The 21,609-nt window shown below is 40.0% G+C and overlaps 1 protein-coding gene across 1 annotated transcript; it reads right to left on the reverse strand.

Annotated features, from left to right (window-relative positions):
* Positions 1-13,728: 13,728 nt before the first annotated feature.
* On the reverse strand, positions 13,729-19,324 carry LOC308424353 (oogenesin-3-like; the record flags this gene model as incomplete). Its single annotated transcript, XM_080921272.1, has 4 exons — positions 13,729-14,302; positions 14,952-15,533; positions 16,049-16,359; positions 19,295-19,324. The coding sequence occupies 4 exons, from the start codon at positions 19,322-19,324 to the stop codon at positions 13,729-13,731; spliced, it is 1,497 nt and encodes a 498-aa protein (XP_080777398.1).
* Positions 19,325-21,609: the final 2,285 nt, after the last annotated feature.

Raw genomic sequence — 21,609 nt, forward strand, 5'->3', positions numbered from 1 at the left:
GCTGTTCTGCTGCTGTAAAAGTAACCAACTATGGCATTGAGCTAGTGAACCCCTGCCTCCACCATGTGAATTATAAGCTACACCTCTCATAGTCTCTTTTTGATGGATGCTTTATAAAGTGTCACCAGGCCAATGGCTACTGAAGGTTTACTGACCTTAGTGTTTCTTTCCCACTTTACTTAACTCTGATTCTTGCAGAGTTCAAGCTTGGAACCTTCCCAACACCTCCAGAAGGCCAGTGTGGGTGTTGATCAAGATTGATGTCAGTAACAAATGATGGAGATTCCAAAGATGCCATGACACATTCCATGCAGTGTAGCTGGATGATTAGAGTGTGGAAAGTGTGAAAATGGTTCCTTTGCTTTCCTTGAGGGCCTTGAGAGCTATACACAGTCTATTCATCATCAAATAACTAGCTGAGCCTTGCGAGTCCCTGGAGATGCCTTCTCAGTGAATGTAACTCACTCCATCTGTGGTTGCAATTAGATATGTTGTTTGCGATTTAGGATACATTGAGAAGGATTCACACCTCCAGAGATTGAGGATTATGGCTTGAAAACCAACAAATGCCAAAACTGTTGGGATTCTGTAAAACACATCCCTCAATTACCTAGCAACAACCAGATAAACCCCACCCCTCAGTTACCTGGCAATAGTCAGGAAAGCTCATCCCCAGTGGCCTGACACTATAAAAGGGATGATTGCCCTCTCCTCTCTCTTCTTGTTCTCTTGACTCTCTTGTTCTCTTGTTCTTCCTTTTGCTCTCTCTCTTGCTTTCCCTATCTTATTCCTCTTCTTCCCCTTCCATTTCACCTTCTCTCCACATGTTCATGGCCAGCCACTTCTCCTCTATATCCCCCCTCTCTCAGACTCCTCCCCCTCTCTCTGCCTCTACTACACTCTTAACTGTTCCATGACCTGAATAAACTATATTCCATACTATTCTGTTGTGTGGCTGGTCCCTCAGGCAGAAGAAATTCCCAATGTGTGCCCCCAGAGGCATTTCTCTTGCCTCCGGGCCTCACTGTCCCTCCATGGGCCATATCTCCCCCACTCTCTTCATCCTTGTGCTAACATTGGTGCTAAAACCCGGGACGTCATCTTTTAACATTGGTGCCCCGTATGAGATTAGATTTCCTCATGACAGGATATCTTCTTTTTCCTTTCATTGGTGCTGTAACTCGGATCGAGAAACTACAGGTTCACATCCAGATGCTCACCAACCCAAGTTTCAGAGACCTGGTAAGCTCCCACCCCACATGCTTACATCCACAAGATCCCAGGGAAGAGTTCCTAAGCTTGGAGCAACCCCTTTGGACAGATGGTTTTACTGACTCTCTCTTTCTAGGACTTTTGTCCTTGGGACTCCCTCCCCACCTCCTTTGACTGATGCCAGGCTGGGCCTGGCAAATCTGCCCTCATTCTGGAGTACCGGCTCCATGGAGCACAGCCTCAGAGTTAGCCCCATTGCTGATAGGGGCAGTTATTTCTACTCTCACCCATGTGCCTGTCTTTGCTGCTGTTTGTTTCTATTTCCTGGGATTCTTTGGTTTAATTTACAGTAAACAAAAAACAATAAACTGCACTCTCTTGCTAGTGACCTGCAGTATAGGTTCTGCAGTATAGGTTCCCTGTTCTGCAGGCCTGGAGCCAGTGCTGCCGAGATGTGGCTTGTGGATGCCCATGCTGCCTGAAGCAGCAGCAGCCAGAGATGTTGTACCCATGGAAGCTGTGGGTGGACTGAGGTCCCAAGGACCAAGTAGGGAGAGTGCCCCAGGCTTCAGACACTCCCTGTGGGCAGCAAGCAGGCAGGTGGGTGTTGGGTTTCCACAGGGAACCCATTTCTGGATTAGGTTCCAAAAGGAACCATGGTTGGAGAGGGTAGAAGAGTTGGGCTCCTCTGGAGCTGACACCACCCAGCCTCACTCTACCCTGGAACCAGTGAACCTAGAGCCAGCAAGCAGGCTTCTGGGAGGCAGCATCTGAGTCAATCACACAGGGTCTCCTGCCAGGTCTGACAGCTGCTCTGCTAGCACAGGTACTTCCCCTGCCCACAGAGGGGCAGGGAGGCACCTCCCCCTGGCCTGAACCACTAGTCCAAGGCTTCTGCCTGCCAGAGGGATCTGCTTAAGCCCTGCTCTGCTGCCACAGGCCACACCCCTTCCACTTATGTGAGTGAGTCCAGTGCATCAACTACACTCTCTCCCCTGTGTGCACTAGTGCCTGTCTCAAACAACACATTTTATTTCCCTTACTGTTTTCAATCTTATTCTGCCTGTTAGATTAAAGTTTTATTTATTCTGAACCAGATTTCTGACTGCATTGACAGCTAAGGTAACTGCATCTTAACAACCAAAAGAAATAGACTTCTATTTTCTAACAATTAGTTCAGATATAAGCTCTTACACATATGACTGGTTACTTTCTTATGTAAACTCAGGTTCCATTAATGCTTCATGTTTCCTCCTGCTAAACTTCCTTTTCCACTCCATTAATTCTTGCTTGTTCTGCACCATAAAGGCTCATCTTAAAAAAATGTTTATGTTGTGAACTCATGTTGTTATCTCTTTTATAAATTTATAAGCTAAGGAAACCCACTCAGATCTATCTCTAATGGACCAAATAAGACTGCACCCAGATCAGTAAATCTGAAGAAAGATCACTACCTATTCTAAAGGGTGGGATTTCTCTAAATTTCAAATATGGGTTTCAAATGTACCTCTAAGACATTTTCTTTCTTTTCATGACAATAGCTCCTGCCTCATGGGCAACCTTCCATGGGTTGATTTCCCCCCTTGGTTGAATGTATACAATCAATGTCTTGACATTCTTGGTTGCTAGTTAGTCCCAGTCAGAGCACAAAGCCTAATTATTCCCAGCATGACTGTACTTGTGCCTGGTTTCTTCATTCTTCATTAACATAACTAGGTCAATCTTAGATGTCTGCAGGTCATTGCATCCTAGGAACAGGTCTCATTAATCAGGCCCATGCACAGTACTTCACATTATGCTCAAGGTTTGGGATACAAATAACTTTGTGGTAGCTTCATATTACATCAAAGGAGTTAGATATGGATAACAATGTGATGAGGGCACACATTATTTCAACAGTCTTAAAAATGAGGACCAGTGTCTGAAAAGGCAGAAATATTTCAGGACCTACGTCCTTGTAATTAGCCCTTGATAGAGACCATGTCTCATATCAAAATGAAAAGGATACAAGACCATGAGAAATGTATGTATTCATATTTCTAGAAAGGTTTATATATTGGCTAATAAAAGCCTTATGACTTAGGCAGAGAAATACGTCATGACACCATCCCCTTGTTCCCTGTGACAGGTCCTCATGTGGGACTCTCAAACTTCATTTGCAGCTTCTTTAAGATACTGAGGTGACTCTCAGCAAGTTGCAGAGAAGAGGATGCTCTCTATGGAACTCAGCACAGTCTCCTCTTCAGTTCATCTCTTTGATTGCCAGGGTAATTTCTCCACTGGGTTCCTCTATTCAGTCTGATGGTTATCTGGGAGTATCTGCATCTGTACAGGTAAGGCACTGCCAGAGTCTCTCAGGAGACAGCAATATCAGGCTCCTGTCAGCAAACCCTTCTACGCATCAGAAATGGTGTGTGGGTATGGTGGCTGCATGTGGGATGGATTCCCAGGTGGGACAGTCTCAGAATGCCCTTTCTTTTGGTCTCTGATAAACCCTTTTTTCTTGTATTTTGTTGAGACAGAAGCAATTCTGTGTTAATATATTTGAGGTAGATAGGTGACCCTATCAATCAGGGGACCTGCCTAACCTCTGGATATGTTCTTCACAGAGGTTTTTAGTGGACACAGCACTAGGTTCCACAAATGTGTTAGGGAGAGGATCAGCCAGCACACTCGTAAGAAAAGGAAATTGTGACTGAGTGGTGATCTGGGTGTGTCCACACATTTAATCCCAGCACTCTGGAAGCAGAAGTAGGAAAACCTCTGTGTCTTTGAGGCCAGCCAGATGGACATAGGGAATTATAGATCATCCAGGGCTTTGTTATGGTCAACAATCCAAAACCATCCATAACTCACAAGAATCCAGCAAAGAAAAGCCTTTCTGGAATTTGGAAGCAAATAACTGACCAATCAAGGACTACGGCACAAAATTCATAGCTGACTACATTTTTGCATATTCATCCTAATAAGTATTTAAGCAATTAGGTCACTATTGATTGATCTAGGACACAGATCATATTGGAGTGCTGAATGGTGACCATGTATCAGAATTTCAGAGTTTTTAAGCCCCAAATCCACAAACAACTGTGCCAAATTATCCCATCAATCAGGAGCAAATGATAGAGAATTTCCTTAGGAACATGTTTTTGTGGTATACTTATCCTGTTACCATTGGGTGAGTCAAATGTATGTGAGATGCCAAATCTTTTCACTTCAGACTTCATCTCAGAAACCTGACCTATGTTTAAACTCAAGTGAACTACCATGCTGGTACCTATCATTACTTTTTAAGTTTCTCCTCAACAGAACCTGAGGATAGTTCTAATCACTAGATTAATCCCCAACAATACCAGCATTTCCAGGTTACATCTTCAACAAGACCAGTATCTCCAGGTTATTTCCCCCAACAAACCTGTACCCGCAGGTTACAAACCCACCCCATGCCCAACCACCACCAATGCAGAAGGACAAGAGGTTAAGCATATGGTATCATTCATAGAACCTGCCAATTAAGTAAAAGGCCATTTTAACTTTCTATTTAGATGTTTGCACACATACTGCTGACTTGCTGCTTAGTATAAAGTTTTGCCCTGATAAACATTCAGGGCTCCCTACCACCAAAATCATCCTGTGTGATGATGGTGCATTGTGGAGGCCCGAGCTAGCTCAAATGGAATAAAGACCCTGCTGTGAGTTGCATCAGATCATATACTGTCTAGTTTTGGTGTGAACACTCACATTTCTCTGGCACTACTTTTTGGTACATTGGACAGAAAGTTAGCCATGACACAAAGGACTAGCAATTTGGACAGTCTTGAAGCCAGCAAAACTAGTCTAGATATAAGTTTCATTATGTTGGTAACACTGTCTTAAACTTTCTGCTTTTCCCCTGTCTGAGCACTGAATTTGTCTGAATTTTCTGTATGAGATCGGCAGATCAGAACAGAAGCAAGATCCTACAGAAGTAAATGTGGTTACCCCTTCCAGCCATGCTGAGATGATTTGTGATTTGTGTGGCAGCCAATTTTTCTGAATGTTAGAGACTTTATGTGAGATCTTTAAAGCTTAACAAATCTTATGTAAAGATAAATGACTTATGTAGCCTTGGTAATTTTTTCAGATCTGACTACATATTTATGCAGTACTGAGGGTTGTTTTGTGTGTGAGCACCACCTTCTTGTTGGTTCCTCTAACTGCAGTCTATATATCCTTTTCTTCCAGGTCTGTGTGGTGCCACATGTCTTGAGTGTGACCTCTACCTTCTAGTTGCTTTTGGTTACTACAGGCTGTAAGGCTGTATCTTTTTTGTGTTGATTTCAATAGGTTCATAACCTCTCCTACTTTCACTGTGTCTCTTTTCAATTTCTGCTTCAAACCTTGGTGAGCGTAGGGTACTGAACTCTCCCACTATTATTGTGTGTGGTGCAATATATGCTTTTAGCTTTAGAAGGGCTTCTTTGGTGAATGCAAGTGCCCTTGTATTTAGAAAATATATGTTCAGTATTGAGAATTCATCTTGATAGATTTTTTCTGTGATGAGTAGAAAGTGTCCTTTTTTATCTTTTTTGTTAACTTTTGGTTGAAAATCTGTTTTATTTGAATGACTACTCCAGCTTGCTTCCTGGGACCATTTGCATGGAAGTTTTTTTCCCAGCTTTTAACTCTGAGGTAGTGTCTGTCTTTGTCTCTAAGATGAGTTTCATTTATACAACAAAATGCTGGATCCTGTTTTTGTATCAAGTCTGATAGTCTATGTCTTTTTATTAGGGAATTGAATCCATTTATGTTAAGATATATTAAAGAATAGTGATAGTTGTTTCTGTTATTTTTGTTGTTAGAGGTAGACTTACATTTGTGTGCTTTTCTTTGTTTGGTTTTATTGAACAATTTTTTTTTTTTGGTCTTCCTTCATTGTGTTGGATTTTTCCATCTATTATATTTGCTAGGGCTGAATTTGTGGACAGATATTGTTTAAATTTCATTTTCTCCTGGAATATCTTGGTTTCTCCATCTATGGTAGTTAAGAGTTTTGTTGCATATAGTAACCTGGGCTGGCATTGGTGTTCTCTTACGGAGTGTATGACATCTGTCTAGAATCTTCTAGCTTTCATAGTCTCTCTTGAGAAGCCTGGTATAATACTGATTGATCTGCCATTATGTGTTACTTGTTGTTTTCACCTGGCTTTTAGGATTCTTTCTTTCTTTTGACCATTTAGTGTTTTGACTATTATGTGTGGGGGTGTTTCTTTTCTGGACCAATCTGTTTGTAGTTCTCTAGGCTTCTTGTATGATCATCTCATTCCGAAGGGTAGGAAAGGGTTTTTTTCTATGATTTTGTTGAAGATATTTACTGTGCCTTTTAGTTGGGAGACTTTACCTTCTTCTACACCTATTATACTTAAGTTTGGTCTTCTCACTGTGTCCTGGATATCCGGGATATTTTGGGTTAGGAACTTTTTGGTTTTTTCATTTACTCTGATTGTTGTGTCAGTGTTTTCTATGTTGTCTTCAGCCCCTGAGATCCTCTTTTCCATCTATTGTAGTCTGTTTGTGATGCTTGCATCTATGACTTCTGATTTTTTCCTTCCGTTTTCTGTCTCCAGGGTTGTCTCTTTTCATGATTACTTTATTGTTTCTATTTCTGTTTTCAATTTTTTTCACCTGTTTGGTTGTGCTTTCCTGTAGTTCTTGGAGTGATTTTTGTGTTTCCTTTTTAAGGACTTCTATTTGTTTACATGTGTTCTTCTGATGCTCCTGTAATTGTTTAAGGGTGTTATTCATGTGCTTTTCAAAGATCTCCATCATCATCATGAAGGATGATTTTAAGTCTACATCTTTTATTTCTGATGTGTGGGGAAATCCACTGCATCCTTTGGTGGGAGAGCTGGGTTCTGATTTTGCCAGGTTGGCTTGGTTTATATTGCTTAGGTCCTTGAGCTTTTCTCTTGCCATCTTGTTATCTGTGAACTTGTTGTCTCTGATTGGAGCTTGTCTCTCCTGTGGGTCTAAAGTCCCATGGGCTCAGGTATGAGATTGCTCCTTGATGTTTAGCTCTTTGTGTGCAGGCAGTGAGTTCTGATGGCAATGATTTGGTTCTGTTTCCATGAGTTCAGCTGGAAGATTGTTTGTAAGGCTGTTCTAGAGGCTTGGCTGTCTGCCTGCAGGTCCTGGGTCCTGATGGCAGTCACATGGCCCTCTCTTTGTGCTGGAATACTACTTGGTGCTACTCTGTGTGTGTGCTAGCATGAGATTCTTTTCTATTGGTTTCAGTTGTGTGAAATTTTTCATCTTGCCACCAGGAACAGCAGTGAGCCAGCATAACAGCAGTGAGCCAGCCTTGAGCCAGCAGTGATTCAGGGACACAGGACTGGAACATCAGTGAACCAGCAGTGAGCCAGAGGTGAGCCAGCGGTGATCCAGCAGTGATCCAGGGACACAAGACTGACAAGAAGATGGCAAGAGGAAAGCAAAAGAGCATATCCCAAGGAAACCAAGACAACCTGGTAACACCAGTACCCAGCTCTCCCATCACAGCAAACAGCAGAATTCCAAACACACCAGAAAAAGAAGATGCAGACTTAAAATCATACCTCAAGATAAAGATAAATATCCTTAAACAGAAACGGGAGGAAAAGCAAAAAGAAACAGAAGCTTTTAAATAGGAAACAAGAAAAAGACTCAAAGAGCTCAAAGAACTAGAGGAAAACAGAACCAAAGAGATAAAAGAAATGAAGAAGGAATTTAAAACAAAAATTGACACAATAAAGAAAACACTAAAAAAGATAACCCTAGAGGTAGAACACCTAAAAAAGAAATCAGGAGTCACAGATGCAAGCATTTCCAAAAGATTATAAGAGATAGAAGAGAGAATCTCGGGGGCCAAAGACAACATTGAAAACATAGACAAAATAGTCAGAGAAGATGCAAAAACCAAAATGCTCCTAACCCTAAATGTCCAGGAGATCCATGACACAATGAAAAGACCAAACCTAAGGATAATAGGAATAGAAGAGGGTGAAGAAATTCAACTAAGAGGCACAGTAAATATCTTCAACAAAATCATAAAAGAAAATTTTCCTACCCTTAAGAATGAGATGACCATGAGCATAAAACAAGCCGACGAAACTCCAAATAGATAGGATCAGAAAAGAAACTCCTCCCGACGCATAATAGTCAAAACGCCAAGTGCCCAATGTAAAGAAAAAGTATTAAAAGCAGTAAAGGGAAAAGGCCATATAACTTATAAAGGCAGACCAATCAGAATCACACCAGATTTCTCAACAGAGACTATGAAAGCTAGAAGAGCCTGGTCAGACATCATGCAGACCCTAAGAGAGCACAGGTGCCAGCCAAAGCTGCTATACCCAGCAAAACTATCAATCACCATAGATGGAGAGACTAAGATATTCCAAGACAAAACTAAATTTACACAATATCTGACAACAAACCTAACACTACAACAAATTATAGGTGGAAAACCGATTACAACGAGGGGAACTACATCCCAATAAAAACAAGAAAACTTCTAAGGAAGAAAACAAAAAGAAGAAAGACATACAGGCACAATTCAACCTCCAAAAGCAAAAATAGCAGGAAACAGCAACCACTATTCCCTGATATCTGTTAACATAAATGGATTCAATTCACCCAATAAAAAGACATAGGCTAACAGACTGGATTCATAAACAAAAGCCACCAATTTGTTGCATACAAGAAACTCATCTCAGAGACAAAGACAGACACTATCTCAGAGTAAAAGGGTGGGGAAAAAACCTTCCAAGAAAATGGCCCCAAGAAGCAAGTTGGAGTCGCCATTCTAATATTGAAGAAAGTAGATTTTCAACCAAAAGTTATCAAAAGTGATAAGGAAGGACACTTTTTACTCATTACAGGGGAAATCTGTCAGGAGGAACTCTCAATCCTTAACATATATGCTCCAAATACAAAAGCACCCATATTCATAAAAGAAACCCTACTAAAGCACAAAATATACATTGCGCCCCACACAATAATAGTGGGAGACCTCAATACCCCGTCTCACCAATGGACAGATCAGGGAAACAAAAACTGAACAAGGCTACTGTAAAACTAGCAGAGGTTATAAAACAATTAGAATTAATAGATGTCTAGAGAACATATCATCCTAAAAAAAAGAAAAAAATACACCTTCTTCTCAGAACCTCATGGCACCTTCTCAAAAATTGACCACATAATTGGTCACAACATGAGCCTCAATAGATATAAGAAGACTGAAATACTCCCATGCATCCTCTCAGACAACCATGGTCTAAGGCTGATCTTTAATAACAACAAAGACAACAAAAAGTTCACATACACATGGAAACTAAACAATGCCTTGTTAAATGATAGCAGGGTCAAGAAAGAAATAAAGAAAGAAACTAAGGATTTTCTAGAATTCAATGAAAACGAAAACACAACCTACCCAAACCTATGGGATGCAATGAAAGCACTAATGAGAGGAAAACTCATAGCTCTGAGTGCTTCCAAAAAGAAACTAGAGAGAGCATACATCAGCAACTTGACAGCACAGCTAAAAGCTCTAGAACAAAAGGAAGCAGATAAACCCAAGAGGAGTAGACGGCAAGAAATAATCAAACTTAGGACAGAAATAGACCAAATAGAAACAAAAAAACCATTGAAAGAATTAACAAAACCAAGAGCTGGTTCTTTGAGAAAATCAACACGATTGATAAACCCTTAGCCAGACTAACTAGAGGGCAAAGAGAGAGTATCCAAATAAACAAAAGCAGAAATTAAAATGGAGAAATAACAACTGAAACTGAGGAAATTCAAGATATCATCAGATCATACTACAAAAGCCTATACTCAACAAAGCTGGAAAATCTAGAAGATATGGATGAATTCCTAGACAGATACAAGGTACTAAAGTTAAATCAGGACCAGGTAAACCAGCTATATAATCCCCTAACACCTAAAGAAATAGAGGCAGTCATCAAAAGCCTCCCAACCAAAAAAAGCCCAGGTCCAGATGGGTTTAGTGCAGAATTTTATCAGACACTTATTGCCAACATAATACCAATACTCTCCAAACTATTTTACAAAATAGAATCAGATGGAAAACTACCCAACTCATTTTTTGAGGCTACAATAACCCTCATTCCTAAGCCACACAGAGACCCTAAAAGAAAAGGGAACCTCAGACCAATCTTAATGTTCATCAATGAACATTGATGCAAAAATACTCAACAAAATCCTTGCAAAGCGAATCTAAGAACACATCAAAATGATCATTCACCATGATCAAGTAGGTTTCATCCCTGGCATGCAGGAATTGGTTTAACATACAGAAATCCATCAATGTAATCCACCATATAAACAAACTCAAAGAAAAAATCCACATGGTCATCTCACTAGATGCTGAGAAAGCATTTGACAAATTCAACACCCCTTCATGTTGAAAGTCTTGGAAAGAACAGGAATCCAAGGCCCATACCTAAACATAATAAAAGCAATATACAGCAAACCAACAGCCAACATCAAACTTAATGGTGAAAAACTTGAAGCAATCCCAGGAAAATCAGGGACTCGACATGGCTGCCCACTCTTGCCCTACCTATTCAACATAGTACTGGAAGTCCTGGCTGGAGCAATTAGACAGCAAAAGGAAATCAAAGGGATACAAATTGGAAAGAAAGAAGTATAAACATCACTATTTGCAGATGATATGATAGTGTACTTTTGCGACCCACAAATTCCACCAGAGGACACTTACAGCTGATAAACAAGTTCAGCAAAGTGGCTGGATATAAAATTAACTCACACAAATCAGTAGCCTTCCTATATTCAAACGACAAACATGTGGAGAAAGAAATTAGGGAAAAGATACCCTTCACAATAGTCACAAAAACTATGAAATACCTTGCTGTGACTCTAACAAGTAATGCCAATTTAACATACTAGCAGATTATGTGTGACAAAGGCAAAGAAAACTCAGCCAGATTTGTTGGCTCTCAACTGTCATCCTACTAGGAAGAAGGCTGGGGTAGGATGATTGCTGAGAGTTGATGTTTGAAAGTGATCTATTCCATAGAAAAGGACTGTGTCTCAAAGATACATCTAAGACTAAGTAGTCAAGTAGCAACTAAACAAATGATATCAAAGAGTGTTGGGTGGTGATTTAATGAATAGCCTCTTGATGTTCAAGAAACTCTAAGGTTTTTTGTTTTTCATAGATGGAACATTATTTGTCTATACAATAAACAAAATATATTATTTGGTAGGACTCAGGCATCCAATATGATGGCAGTTTTTGGTTTGCAGGTAGGCCTGGAAATGAGAATTATGCACCCATCTAATTAAAGCAGCAAAAGTTTACAATAATTCTATTTACATAATTTATAGGCTTTAACACAGTGAGACATGCCTGAAAACTGAGAACAAAGCTACTTATGCACTCACCTCTTTCCCTCTCTGCTCCCCATTACAACCAGAACTTGCCTTCTGATTGGCTGCTTTTTCCCCAAACTGATGATGCCTGAGATTACGTTTATTATCCTCATTGTTTCTCTTTTGAAATCCGAAAATAATTCACTCTAGTTTGACAGTCCAGAGCCCAGTTCAGTGTATTATTTCCCACAGCTGCATCTTATTTAGTCATGTATTACCAAATTTCATGAGGTACTATGTATTTACTTTGTTTTAGGGGAAGTTTGGTTTTGTTTATAGTATTTTTGGTTGTTTGTTTTTTGATACATGGTCTTAATCTGTCGGTTAATTTGATGCTCCAACTTCTGCTATCCTTCTGCCTCTGTGATGGCACTGTAGCCAGCCTGACAAAAGCAAACAAGGCCCTGGCAGTTCTGGTCTTTGTTCCCCAACCTTGTTCCATGATGAAACCCATTAGATTACATTTTGAAAGGTAGCTGGAAGGTCCATTCCTTTATTTGGATACTTTCTCTTCTCTAGGCTCACTACCAAGGCTAATCTCTCAAGTCTGTTATTCAAAAGTCTCGATTGGCTTACGTAATTATTCACACCCATCAACTAAAATAAAAACGTCATTCTCATCATTCTCACACTGAGTTTATCTTTTAGCTTTATAACATGCATTTGGCCTATAGGCTAGTTTTTTTTTTTTTTTCCAGAGATAATCCTTTGCTCCTGGCCCAAGTTGTCTTTTCCCATGTTCCCTTCCCCTTCATTTTCTATCTCCTTTCATTGTCTCTTATCCCTTATCCTTTGTCTCTCTGAGTAGCATAAATCTCCCTTGTGTTGGAACTGGGTCTGAGGGTATCTTGGGCTCACTCTGAGAATACCTACAGAACAGCTCAATCCTGACTCCTACCAGAAATATCTTTCATCCTCTAATGCATCCCCCCAGAAAACTCAAGGTTTTAAATTGCTGCAGGCTACTCTTGGAACCTCATAAAGAACATCCAGTTACATTTTTTTTTTTTTAAAGGAAAGTAACCTGGCATGGAGGAGCACATATTTAATCTCAGCTCTCCAGAAACTCTAGAGAAAATAAGACTCATAACAAGCCGATGAGGCAGAGTCAGGGTAATGGGTCCAAACACATGGGCCAGCCTGGATGATGAGGAGAAGAATAAAGCAAAGAGACTGTGATTAGATCCATAGAGATCTTCACCCCAGCCTACTATGAGTCACCTTAATATGTTAAAGAAGTTGCACTACACATGAAGGCTGAGAGTCCCCAATGAGAACCTGCCACAGGAAACCAGCAGATGGTGTCAGGACAAGTTTCTATGTATAAGTGAAGCACTACTTAGCCAACATATAAACTGTTCAGGAAGTATGAAGAACTAGATAGCTTAATGTCACATCATGTCCTTCTCATTTTAATATCAGGTCTCTGTTCATATTGTAAAAAATATCTTCCAGCAAAGGTTAAGCACAAGGACATAGTTCCCCAAATGTTCCTGCCTTTGTATTCACTTGATTCTTATTTTTCTTGAACTCTGAAAAATCCTGCCTCCTTATCCCATTTTCTCCATATCTAACTCAGTTATTTGGATCTGAATGTACTACATACTAATTTGTTTCCAAAACATTGAGCATTTTGTGAAGGCTTCTCCTTTGGGTTTCAATTATGAGACCTGTTTTTAGAATGCGTGGGACTGGACAGATTTGAGATTTATTAATTAAGTGGATGAGGAGTGAAGAAACCATACACAGGTACAGAAATATAGAAATTAAGTAGGAACTGTGCTCTGATAGAGATATACCAGAAACCCACAAAGTCAACACTTTTATTGTATGCACTCAACAGAGGGGACAATCTCCTCATGGAAGGGTGCCTCTATTGTAACACTCAAACTAAAATAGTCCTAAAGGAGAAAAGAATGCTTGATACTCTCAGCAGATGCAACATTCCATTGATCTGTTCAGAGAGGATCTTGCCTTTCTAGTGTCTCTCAGACATTTAGGTGCTTATCATATCTATTCATAATCCCTTCACTTAGGACTTCATCAATCATAAATACTAAGCTTCCATTTCTGTGTCCCACAGGACTCTCATAGCAGGTCATCTGCAACAGAACAACTTTGGGTCTTTAGATCAAAAACATAGTAACAACCACACAGAGAACATGGGAGTGTAGCAAAGATGACCTTCTTGGGCTGTCTTTTGGCCCTGAGTTTATCCAAGAGCTCAGGACCAAAACTTTCTAATTTGTCTTTTAGTATTACTTCCTCATTGTTATAGCACTCCAGAGGAGCAGGATAAAGCTCATAAATTAGCTGCCTCATATTGGCTGTGTGGTGTAGAATTTGTTTTAGGGAAGCCACAGAGAGTTCATTTTCATAGAAATTGACTTGAGTGAGTTTGGAACATTGGCTTATGACAGGCAGAAGGGTATTTAAATGAGATTCCCCCATACTACAAGACTTTAATATCAGGACTTCCAGGGTATGTCTAACTCTCTCAAGGAGAAACACGAGAGGCTCAAGGAGTAAATTACCTAAAGGTACACTAAGGCGCAGACAATCGAGCTCAAAAATATTCGGGCAATAGAGCAGGCAATCCAAGTCTGACTGTGAGAGATCACAGTTAGAGATGCAAAGAGTCTTCAAGGGCTTCTTCAGGAACCTGGGCAGAGAAAAAAATGCATTTTTAACAAATTGTGTTGAAGAGGGTTGATGGGACTGGCAACTAAGCAGATGACACTTCTCTCAAACTCAATTTAACTATATATTAACCTCAATAGATCAAACCCCATCTAGGATATGACCTTCTGTTTGCTTATACAACTCCAAAGCATGCTAGTATGAGGTTTGTAGATATCACCATAGGCATGATTCGGGGCCTGGCAACCACAGCAATGGGTATAACCATGGTGCATATAGGGAGGATTACTTATCCCAAACACAATTCAACAACTTTATAGTGCTACTTTTTTGAGTTCTCAGAGGTTTTGTCCCTCTAAGGTCTATGATCCTATCTTCACCTATAAGCCAGTGATGAATATTTTTCATGTACTCAACCTCTTCTTGGACTTAAAACCTTTCACACATGAGCAATAAGACTTATGCTTATACCTGATCATACATATCTTATCCCAAAGCTCATCGGCTCAGATATGCTATGTCTCTAATAATACTAGGTTCATGGAGGCCAAAAACCCCTAGCTTGCGAACAAAACAAAACAAAAACACCAACAAAACAAAAGGAATTTTAAAAAAGAAGAAAAGAAAAGAGATGTGTTTTAGTCTACTTAACCCTCTCAGTACTCCCTTACCTGAGGCATTCTTTCAGGTTTCCTTTTATAAAAGAAACATTATCTACATAGAGTCCCTCGAGACAGTTGAATATGGGAAGTTCAGAAACCAATGTGATCACTTTCTCATCAAGCTCTCCAGAATCACCTATACTGAGGGTACCTGTGATGTTCTTTAAATCAAGTAATTGAAGACTTTTCATCTGTCTCAGGTAGGGATAAAGAAAATCCAAATCATTTATGTGTATACCATGTAGCATCAGTTCTTGTATACACTCTGTATGTATAGTTTTGAATACATCTATGACTGTGTCCTTCATTAACATATCTATCCGAAGCTTTCTACAGCATAAATGAACGGAATCTTTTCTCTGTTGAGCCCACTGTAACAAGTATGTGGAAGATTCAGTGGGGCTGCCCTCCACGAGTTCCAGGTGAGTTTTGACCTTCAATTCATTCTTCACCCCACAGGCAGGACTGTTCTCCACTGGCTGCATCTGTGTTATGGACTGTGGTAAGTCTTCATCTTCATGGGATATAGTTGATATACCAGACAAATCACAGCAATCATCCCCCCAGGTGATCTCTCTGAGTTGGCACCCACTGTGGAAGAAATGAGTATAATTCTCAGAAAGAAATAGAAGACACATCTTACAGTCTGATTCTCTTCCATGCCTTATACTTTGGCTGTTTTTTCTAAAACTTTGCTTTTTTTCTGTACCAAGAATTAAACCCCAAGTCTCATGCTGAGTAAATGAATACCATTCATTACAAGAGGGGCATCTTTAGTCCTGTCTTACTTCCCCTTCATTCCAGGCCCATAAATTTTAACCTCGTTTTACTTGTACCTTTGAGGGATGCAGGAAAGGACCCATTACACACTGGGTGTGTCTACACTTTTCTGTCTTATACATTAAACATGATTTTCCCAGGTAGCTGAGACTGATCCCAAGCATCTACACCACTCTACAGTGTGAATGAAAGTCATGACTGTGCAAGGAAGAAAGAACTGAATATTACAAGCCTATGATCTATTATTTTCAAAATATTCCCTGCCCCTACTTATCTCTTCTTAGTACCCAGAGGACCTTCTTCAAACCCCAGGTGATATTGCTTACCTGTTGTGAAACTGTTGTGAAATCAGTATATCTACACCCTCAAGCACAGCTTTCAAAGTGTCCAGATTGAAATTCTCTATATGGATTCCTATAGAAAGGTATGAAAAGGGCCACACAGGTATCATGGCTGTCAATATCTTTATATGTCCATCAGTGAAGGCCTCTTCAAACATCATTGGAAACATACTATTGGGCAGATCTGTGAGAGCAGAAATGGCCAAGGACTCATCCCTCAGTAGTTTCTTTCTTGCCAAATTCTGGAGGGTGGGTGGGTTGAAGACATTTGGTGGGTCTTCCTGTACAGATTCAACCTAGAGAAGCAGGGGAAATATGTCATTAATGACAAGAAACTTAGGGACCTCTTCTGCCAACACAGAGAAATGTGAGGGCTGTATCATTACTGATGAGAATGGAGAACTCATTTTACCTATTTGAGCACCCTCAGCTTTTTTTCTTTGTTCTTTGGGATAATGTATTTACAGAACTTCCTATATTCTTGGCATCCTAAAACTTGTTTTATAGACCATACTGGCCTGAACCCCACAGAGATTTGCCTGCCTGTGTTTCCCGGAGGTGAATTTAAATGTGTGTTCCTCTACAACTCACCCTGTACCACCATAGCATATCTAATCCAGAAGAGTTTAATACACTATTTGTTGATTTCAAAGCCATAATTCTCTCCGATTTTGTGAAGTGTCTCCAAAGTATCCCTAGTTCCCAAAACCACATTCACATAGTGTTACAGCTGGGGTGAATACGTCCCATTGGGAAGGGATAACCAGGAACTGTGAAGGCCCAGTCAGTTGTTTGATGATGAATACTCTATGCATACCTTTCAAGGCACTCAAAGAAAGCAAAAGAAAGGTTGGAAAACTTTCCACATTCTCTATTTATCCAGCTACACTGGCACCTTTGAAATCCCCACTATTAGTTAGTGACATTAATCTGTGATTATCACCATTACAGGCCTGTTGGAGTAAGTGCTGAGAAGGCTGCAAGCTTGAGTTCTGCACGTGAGAGCTGAGTAGAGTGGAAGGAAACACTAAAGTCAGTAAGTCTTCAGGAACCACTGGAATGGTCTGTAACTCTTTATAAAGCATTGAGAGGGAAGAGACTGTGAGGGGGAGATTATAATTCAGATGGTGCAGGGTGGAGGATCCTTTGCTTAATGTCATGATTGATTACTTCTACAGCACCAAAAGAGCTTGCATGAGACCTGCAGAAACTATTGGAAGACAAAAAAAATGCAAGAGAAAGGAGCAGACATTTTAATTTCAAGTGATATTCAGATTTTACATTTGAACAGTTCATTTTAAGTGCTAGCTTCTTCTGGAAATTCTGAATACATCCTGGATTCCTTGAAAGGAATATATCATGTATCAATCACCAGATTGATTGATAGGGATGGGAATACCTTGTTTTTGTTTCTTTGTTTTATTTTGCTTCTTTTAGCCATGGTCTTACCCATGGCTGTTTTGAAACTGTCTATGTAATTAGGCTGGCATCAAATATGGAGAACATGAAGACTATGCCTTCCTGTTGCAGTCAAGGATAGGTATGGAGGAGAGGAAGAAAATGTGATTGGCATATGAAGTCTTTCAAGTACACACACACATTCACACACATATTTAATATATAAGAACACTGTCTTTAGACACACCTGAAGATGGCATCAGATTACATTATTGATGGTTGGGTGCCACCATGTAGTTCCTGGCAATCGAATATGTCTGGAAGAACATTCAGTGTTCTTAACCACTGAGCCATCTTTCTACCCTCTTGTTTTGATTTTTATAAAGATATATAATAACAGACTGTTTTGACACTCACATCCTCCCTTTGACTCCCTTTTGCTGGAAATAAAGCACACCAAAGAATGCCAGGCTTAAAGAGACATAAGATCAGTAGTTAAGGCATTTGAGTAACTCACATCTGACATTCAAGCTCAAGAGTGCCTTGAATTCCAGATCACCCAGACATTCTTAGTGAGACTGTGTCAAAAGACAAAAACAAACCCAAATAAAACAAAAAATTCCACAGGAACCACAATGACCCATTAGTAATTAGATGTAATTGCGATCACACTGGGCTATTCCTGTTAAGCAGCTCTCAGGTGGCCAAGGTAGGACATTCTCTGAGTTTCAGGCCAGGCAATCTTCTCATTTACATCCAGCCATTGCCCCGCCTCCACAGTTCTTCATTCAATTCCTCCATCACATTGCCATGACGAGTGTGTTCCTCTTCACCCCCACCCTCCAGGCATACTTCTACTCTAGGGCCTTAAGTCTGTCCAGGATCAGGTGCATCTTTTCCTTCTAACACCAGACCAGGCAGTCCTCTGCTACATATGCACTGGGGGCTTTGAGCCAGTCTGTGTATGCTGCCTGGTTGGGGGCCAGGTCCCTCGGAGCTCCCACATATCCAGGCTATTTGACTGGTGGTTATACTATGGGGTTTCCCTCCCATTCAGCTTCTTCAATCTTTCCCCTAATCCAACCATAGATGGATCTCAAGTGGTTGAAAAAGCACTTAGAAAATGTTCAAACTCCTTAGTCATCAGAAATGCAAGCCAAAATGACCTTGAGATTCTACCCTTGCAATAATCAGAATGGCTAAGATCAAAAATGAAAGTAACTGCACCTGCTAGCAAGAATATGAAGAAAGAGAAACAGGCCTTCGCCCATGGTGGGATTACAAACTGGTACAACCACTCTGGGAGTCAATCTAGTTGTTCCTCAGATAATTGAAAAAACTTCTACCTGACAAGCCAGCTATACTACTTTTGGCCATATATCCAGAAGATGCTCTACCATACAACAAGGACACTTGCTCTACCTATGTTCAGAGCAGTCTAACTTGTATTAGCCAGAAGCTAGAAACAACCCAGATAATACTTAACTGACAAATGAATACAGAAAATGTAGTTCATTTACACAATAGAATACTATTCAACTATTTTTTAAAAATTAGGACAGCATACATTTTGCAGGCAAAGGGAGGGAACTAGAAAATATCATCCTGAGTGAGGTGACCAAGACTCAAAATGAAATGCATGATATGTACTAAGTGATAAGTGGATATAAGCCAAAATTACAGAATATCTAGGATACAGGATATGCAATCTTATGCAGAGAAAGCTCATTTCACAAAAGAAAAACCAGCAAGTAAAAAATTATATGAACAAAATTCAAGCGAAGACAAGCCTAGAGTAGGTTGCATGAGATGAGGTATCTTTTTATAACTTACTTCACCAGAACACTTGGGGCAGATCACCATATTCAGGCAGAGGGGGCTGTCACTTTAGGCTGCAATAGACCAAGAATTTCTTTGTCTCCTTTGACTCTTTATATATCTTTCAGCCAAACCCGTACTTTATAGCCACACCCTGCCAGCCAAAGTAGACTTGTGATTCAAAAGCAGCTTCAGTCTAAGCCTCATGGCAGGCAGATACTAGGTAGGGATGCCCAGCTGTGGCAAGAAACCACTAGGCTTGCAGCTGGCTTCAAGAGTGGCCACAGAAGAAGCAAGTTACCATGGGAACCTCATGAGAAGCTCTTGGCAAGGTTCTCTCAATAGCAGCATTATCACAAGTTGAGCTCAGATAAGACAAATCATTACATGGGTGTTGTTAGTGAAAACCAGTGAGGCAGAGCAAACCAAACCAATGCTCAGTGATGGTCTCCCACTCTCTGTGGGGTCATAGTTGCTCCTTTAAGAAGCATGCTTTATATGTCTACTACATCAGAAGGTTCTTTCACCTGTGTCTGCTTCAGGTAAACATTCTTTCCTGTGTCTGCTCTAGTAAAACATCTTTTCACCTGGGTCTGTTTCAGGAAAACATTCTTTCATGTATCTGCTTTAGTAAGACAACCACTCACCTGTGTGCCACAGCAAAACATCATTTGATATAGTTAACATTCCAACGAAACTAGAAATTTCCACTTAACTAGAAAGGTAGAGGTGGGAAGATCTCTGAGTTAAAGGACTTTTGTACAAATCAAGTTCTAGGACAGCCAGCACTACACAACTAAATTGGGAAGAAAGGAAGGAAGGAAGAAAGGAAGGAAGGAAGGAAAGGAAAGGATAGGAACTAAAAAAGAAAGAGATAAAGACCAAAAATCATTACATGCCAAAATAAAAAAATAATTTTTAAATAAAATGAATTTGTGAATATTTAATCACAAGATTGTGCTAGTTTGATGAGCATAAAAAATACTGCTAAGAAATAATCTTCAATTTAATTTTAGTACACCATTTATAAGTATACATTCATTTATTTCTTCATCAAATTGCTGGGATTATAATTTCATTTATCATACTTTAAACTTTTTTTATTTTAATTATGTGCATGTATGAGTCTTTAATGGGAAATGTTCACTTGGATGAAAATTCTCAGAGGCCAAAAGAGTTGGATACCTCTATCTGAAGTTGTAAGTGGTTATGAGCTACCTGATATGGGTACTGGGAATTTTAATTGGATCCACTGAATGATCAGTCTGCATTTTAAACACTGGAGCCACCTGTGGACATGAGTGGCTTTGGGTCCCTTTATAGGCCAGGTTGGCCCTGAACACAGAGATTAGCCTAGCTCTGCTCATGGAGCATGCAAATGAAAGGGTCACGCACACTTGTGCTTGACTAAGAATTTGTTTCTTTGCCTAGAATTGTGACAACATTTCTCCCTCCTCTAAAAAGTGTGAGGCAGTACTCTGTCTTGAATCCCATCATCTTTTTTAAAAAAAATAATTATTATATATAGGTATTCTGTAGCTGTCTTCAGATACTCCAGAGGGAACAGATGGTTGTGAGTTTGAATAAAATAACTAGATAGAGCTAGCTGGGTGTCAATCTTCCCTGAGAGGCTTCCCTTTACACCTTCAAAGATGAAGGCTTGGCATATTGGTGAGCTCCTTTCAATACTGTGGCACCTAGGACCAACAACAATCAACACAATCTGGATACTGCATCTCTAGAACTCCTGCTTCACAACAATAGATGCAAGTCATCCTCCCGCCTCAGCCCTCTTGACTAGCTAGCTAACACAGCTGAAGAATTATAGAGCATCCAACTGAATTACACATTCCTGGAAATAATGCACAATTGTGGCAATGTGTTTGTCACAATGTCCTCAGAGGGTATTTTTAGGACATCTGTGTGTATGTCTAGTGTCAGAAACAGAGAAATGCCAATGTTACACACACTCAGAAACCTGTGCATCACAGGTGAAGGAATCTCAGCCAGGTGTGTTGGTTTACAGCAGTCATCCTATCAAGTGGAGTGCTGTGGAAGAAGGAGTGCTTGGAATTGGGGTTTTATATCAACCTTAGCCAGATATCAAGACCTTGACCCCAAACAAATTAAAAATTAATGCATAAATAGCTACTAAATTGATAAACAAAAAACTCATTTGGTGGAGTGATTTAAAGGGCTCTTGAATATTAGGCTAGTTTCAGTTTTTTGGCTTTTCTTTAGGGAAATGATTCAGTCTAGAAACTACCCAATAAATTCATTGAGATCTGCCTGTTTCTTACCCCTGATGTAATGACATTAATATTTGTGAA

Source organism: Micromys minutus (assembly GCF_963924665.1).
Source record: "Micromys minutus genome assembly, chromosome: 9".
Lineage (NCBI taxonomy): Eukaryota > Metazoa > Chordata > Mammalia > Rodentia > Muridae > Micromys > Micromys minutus.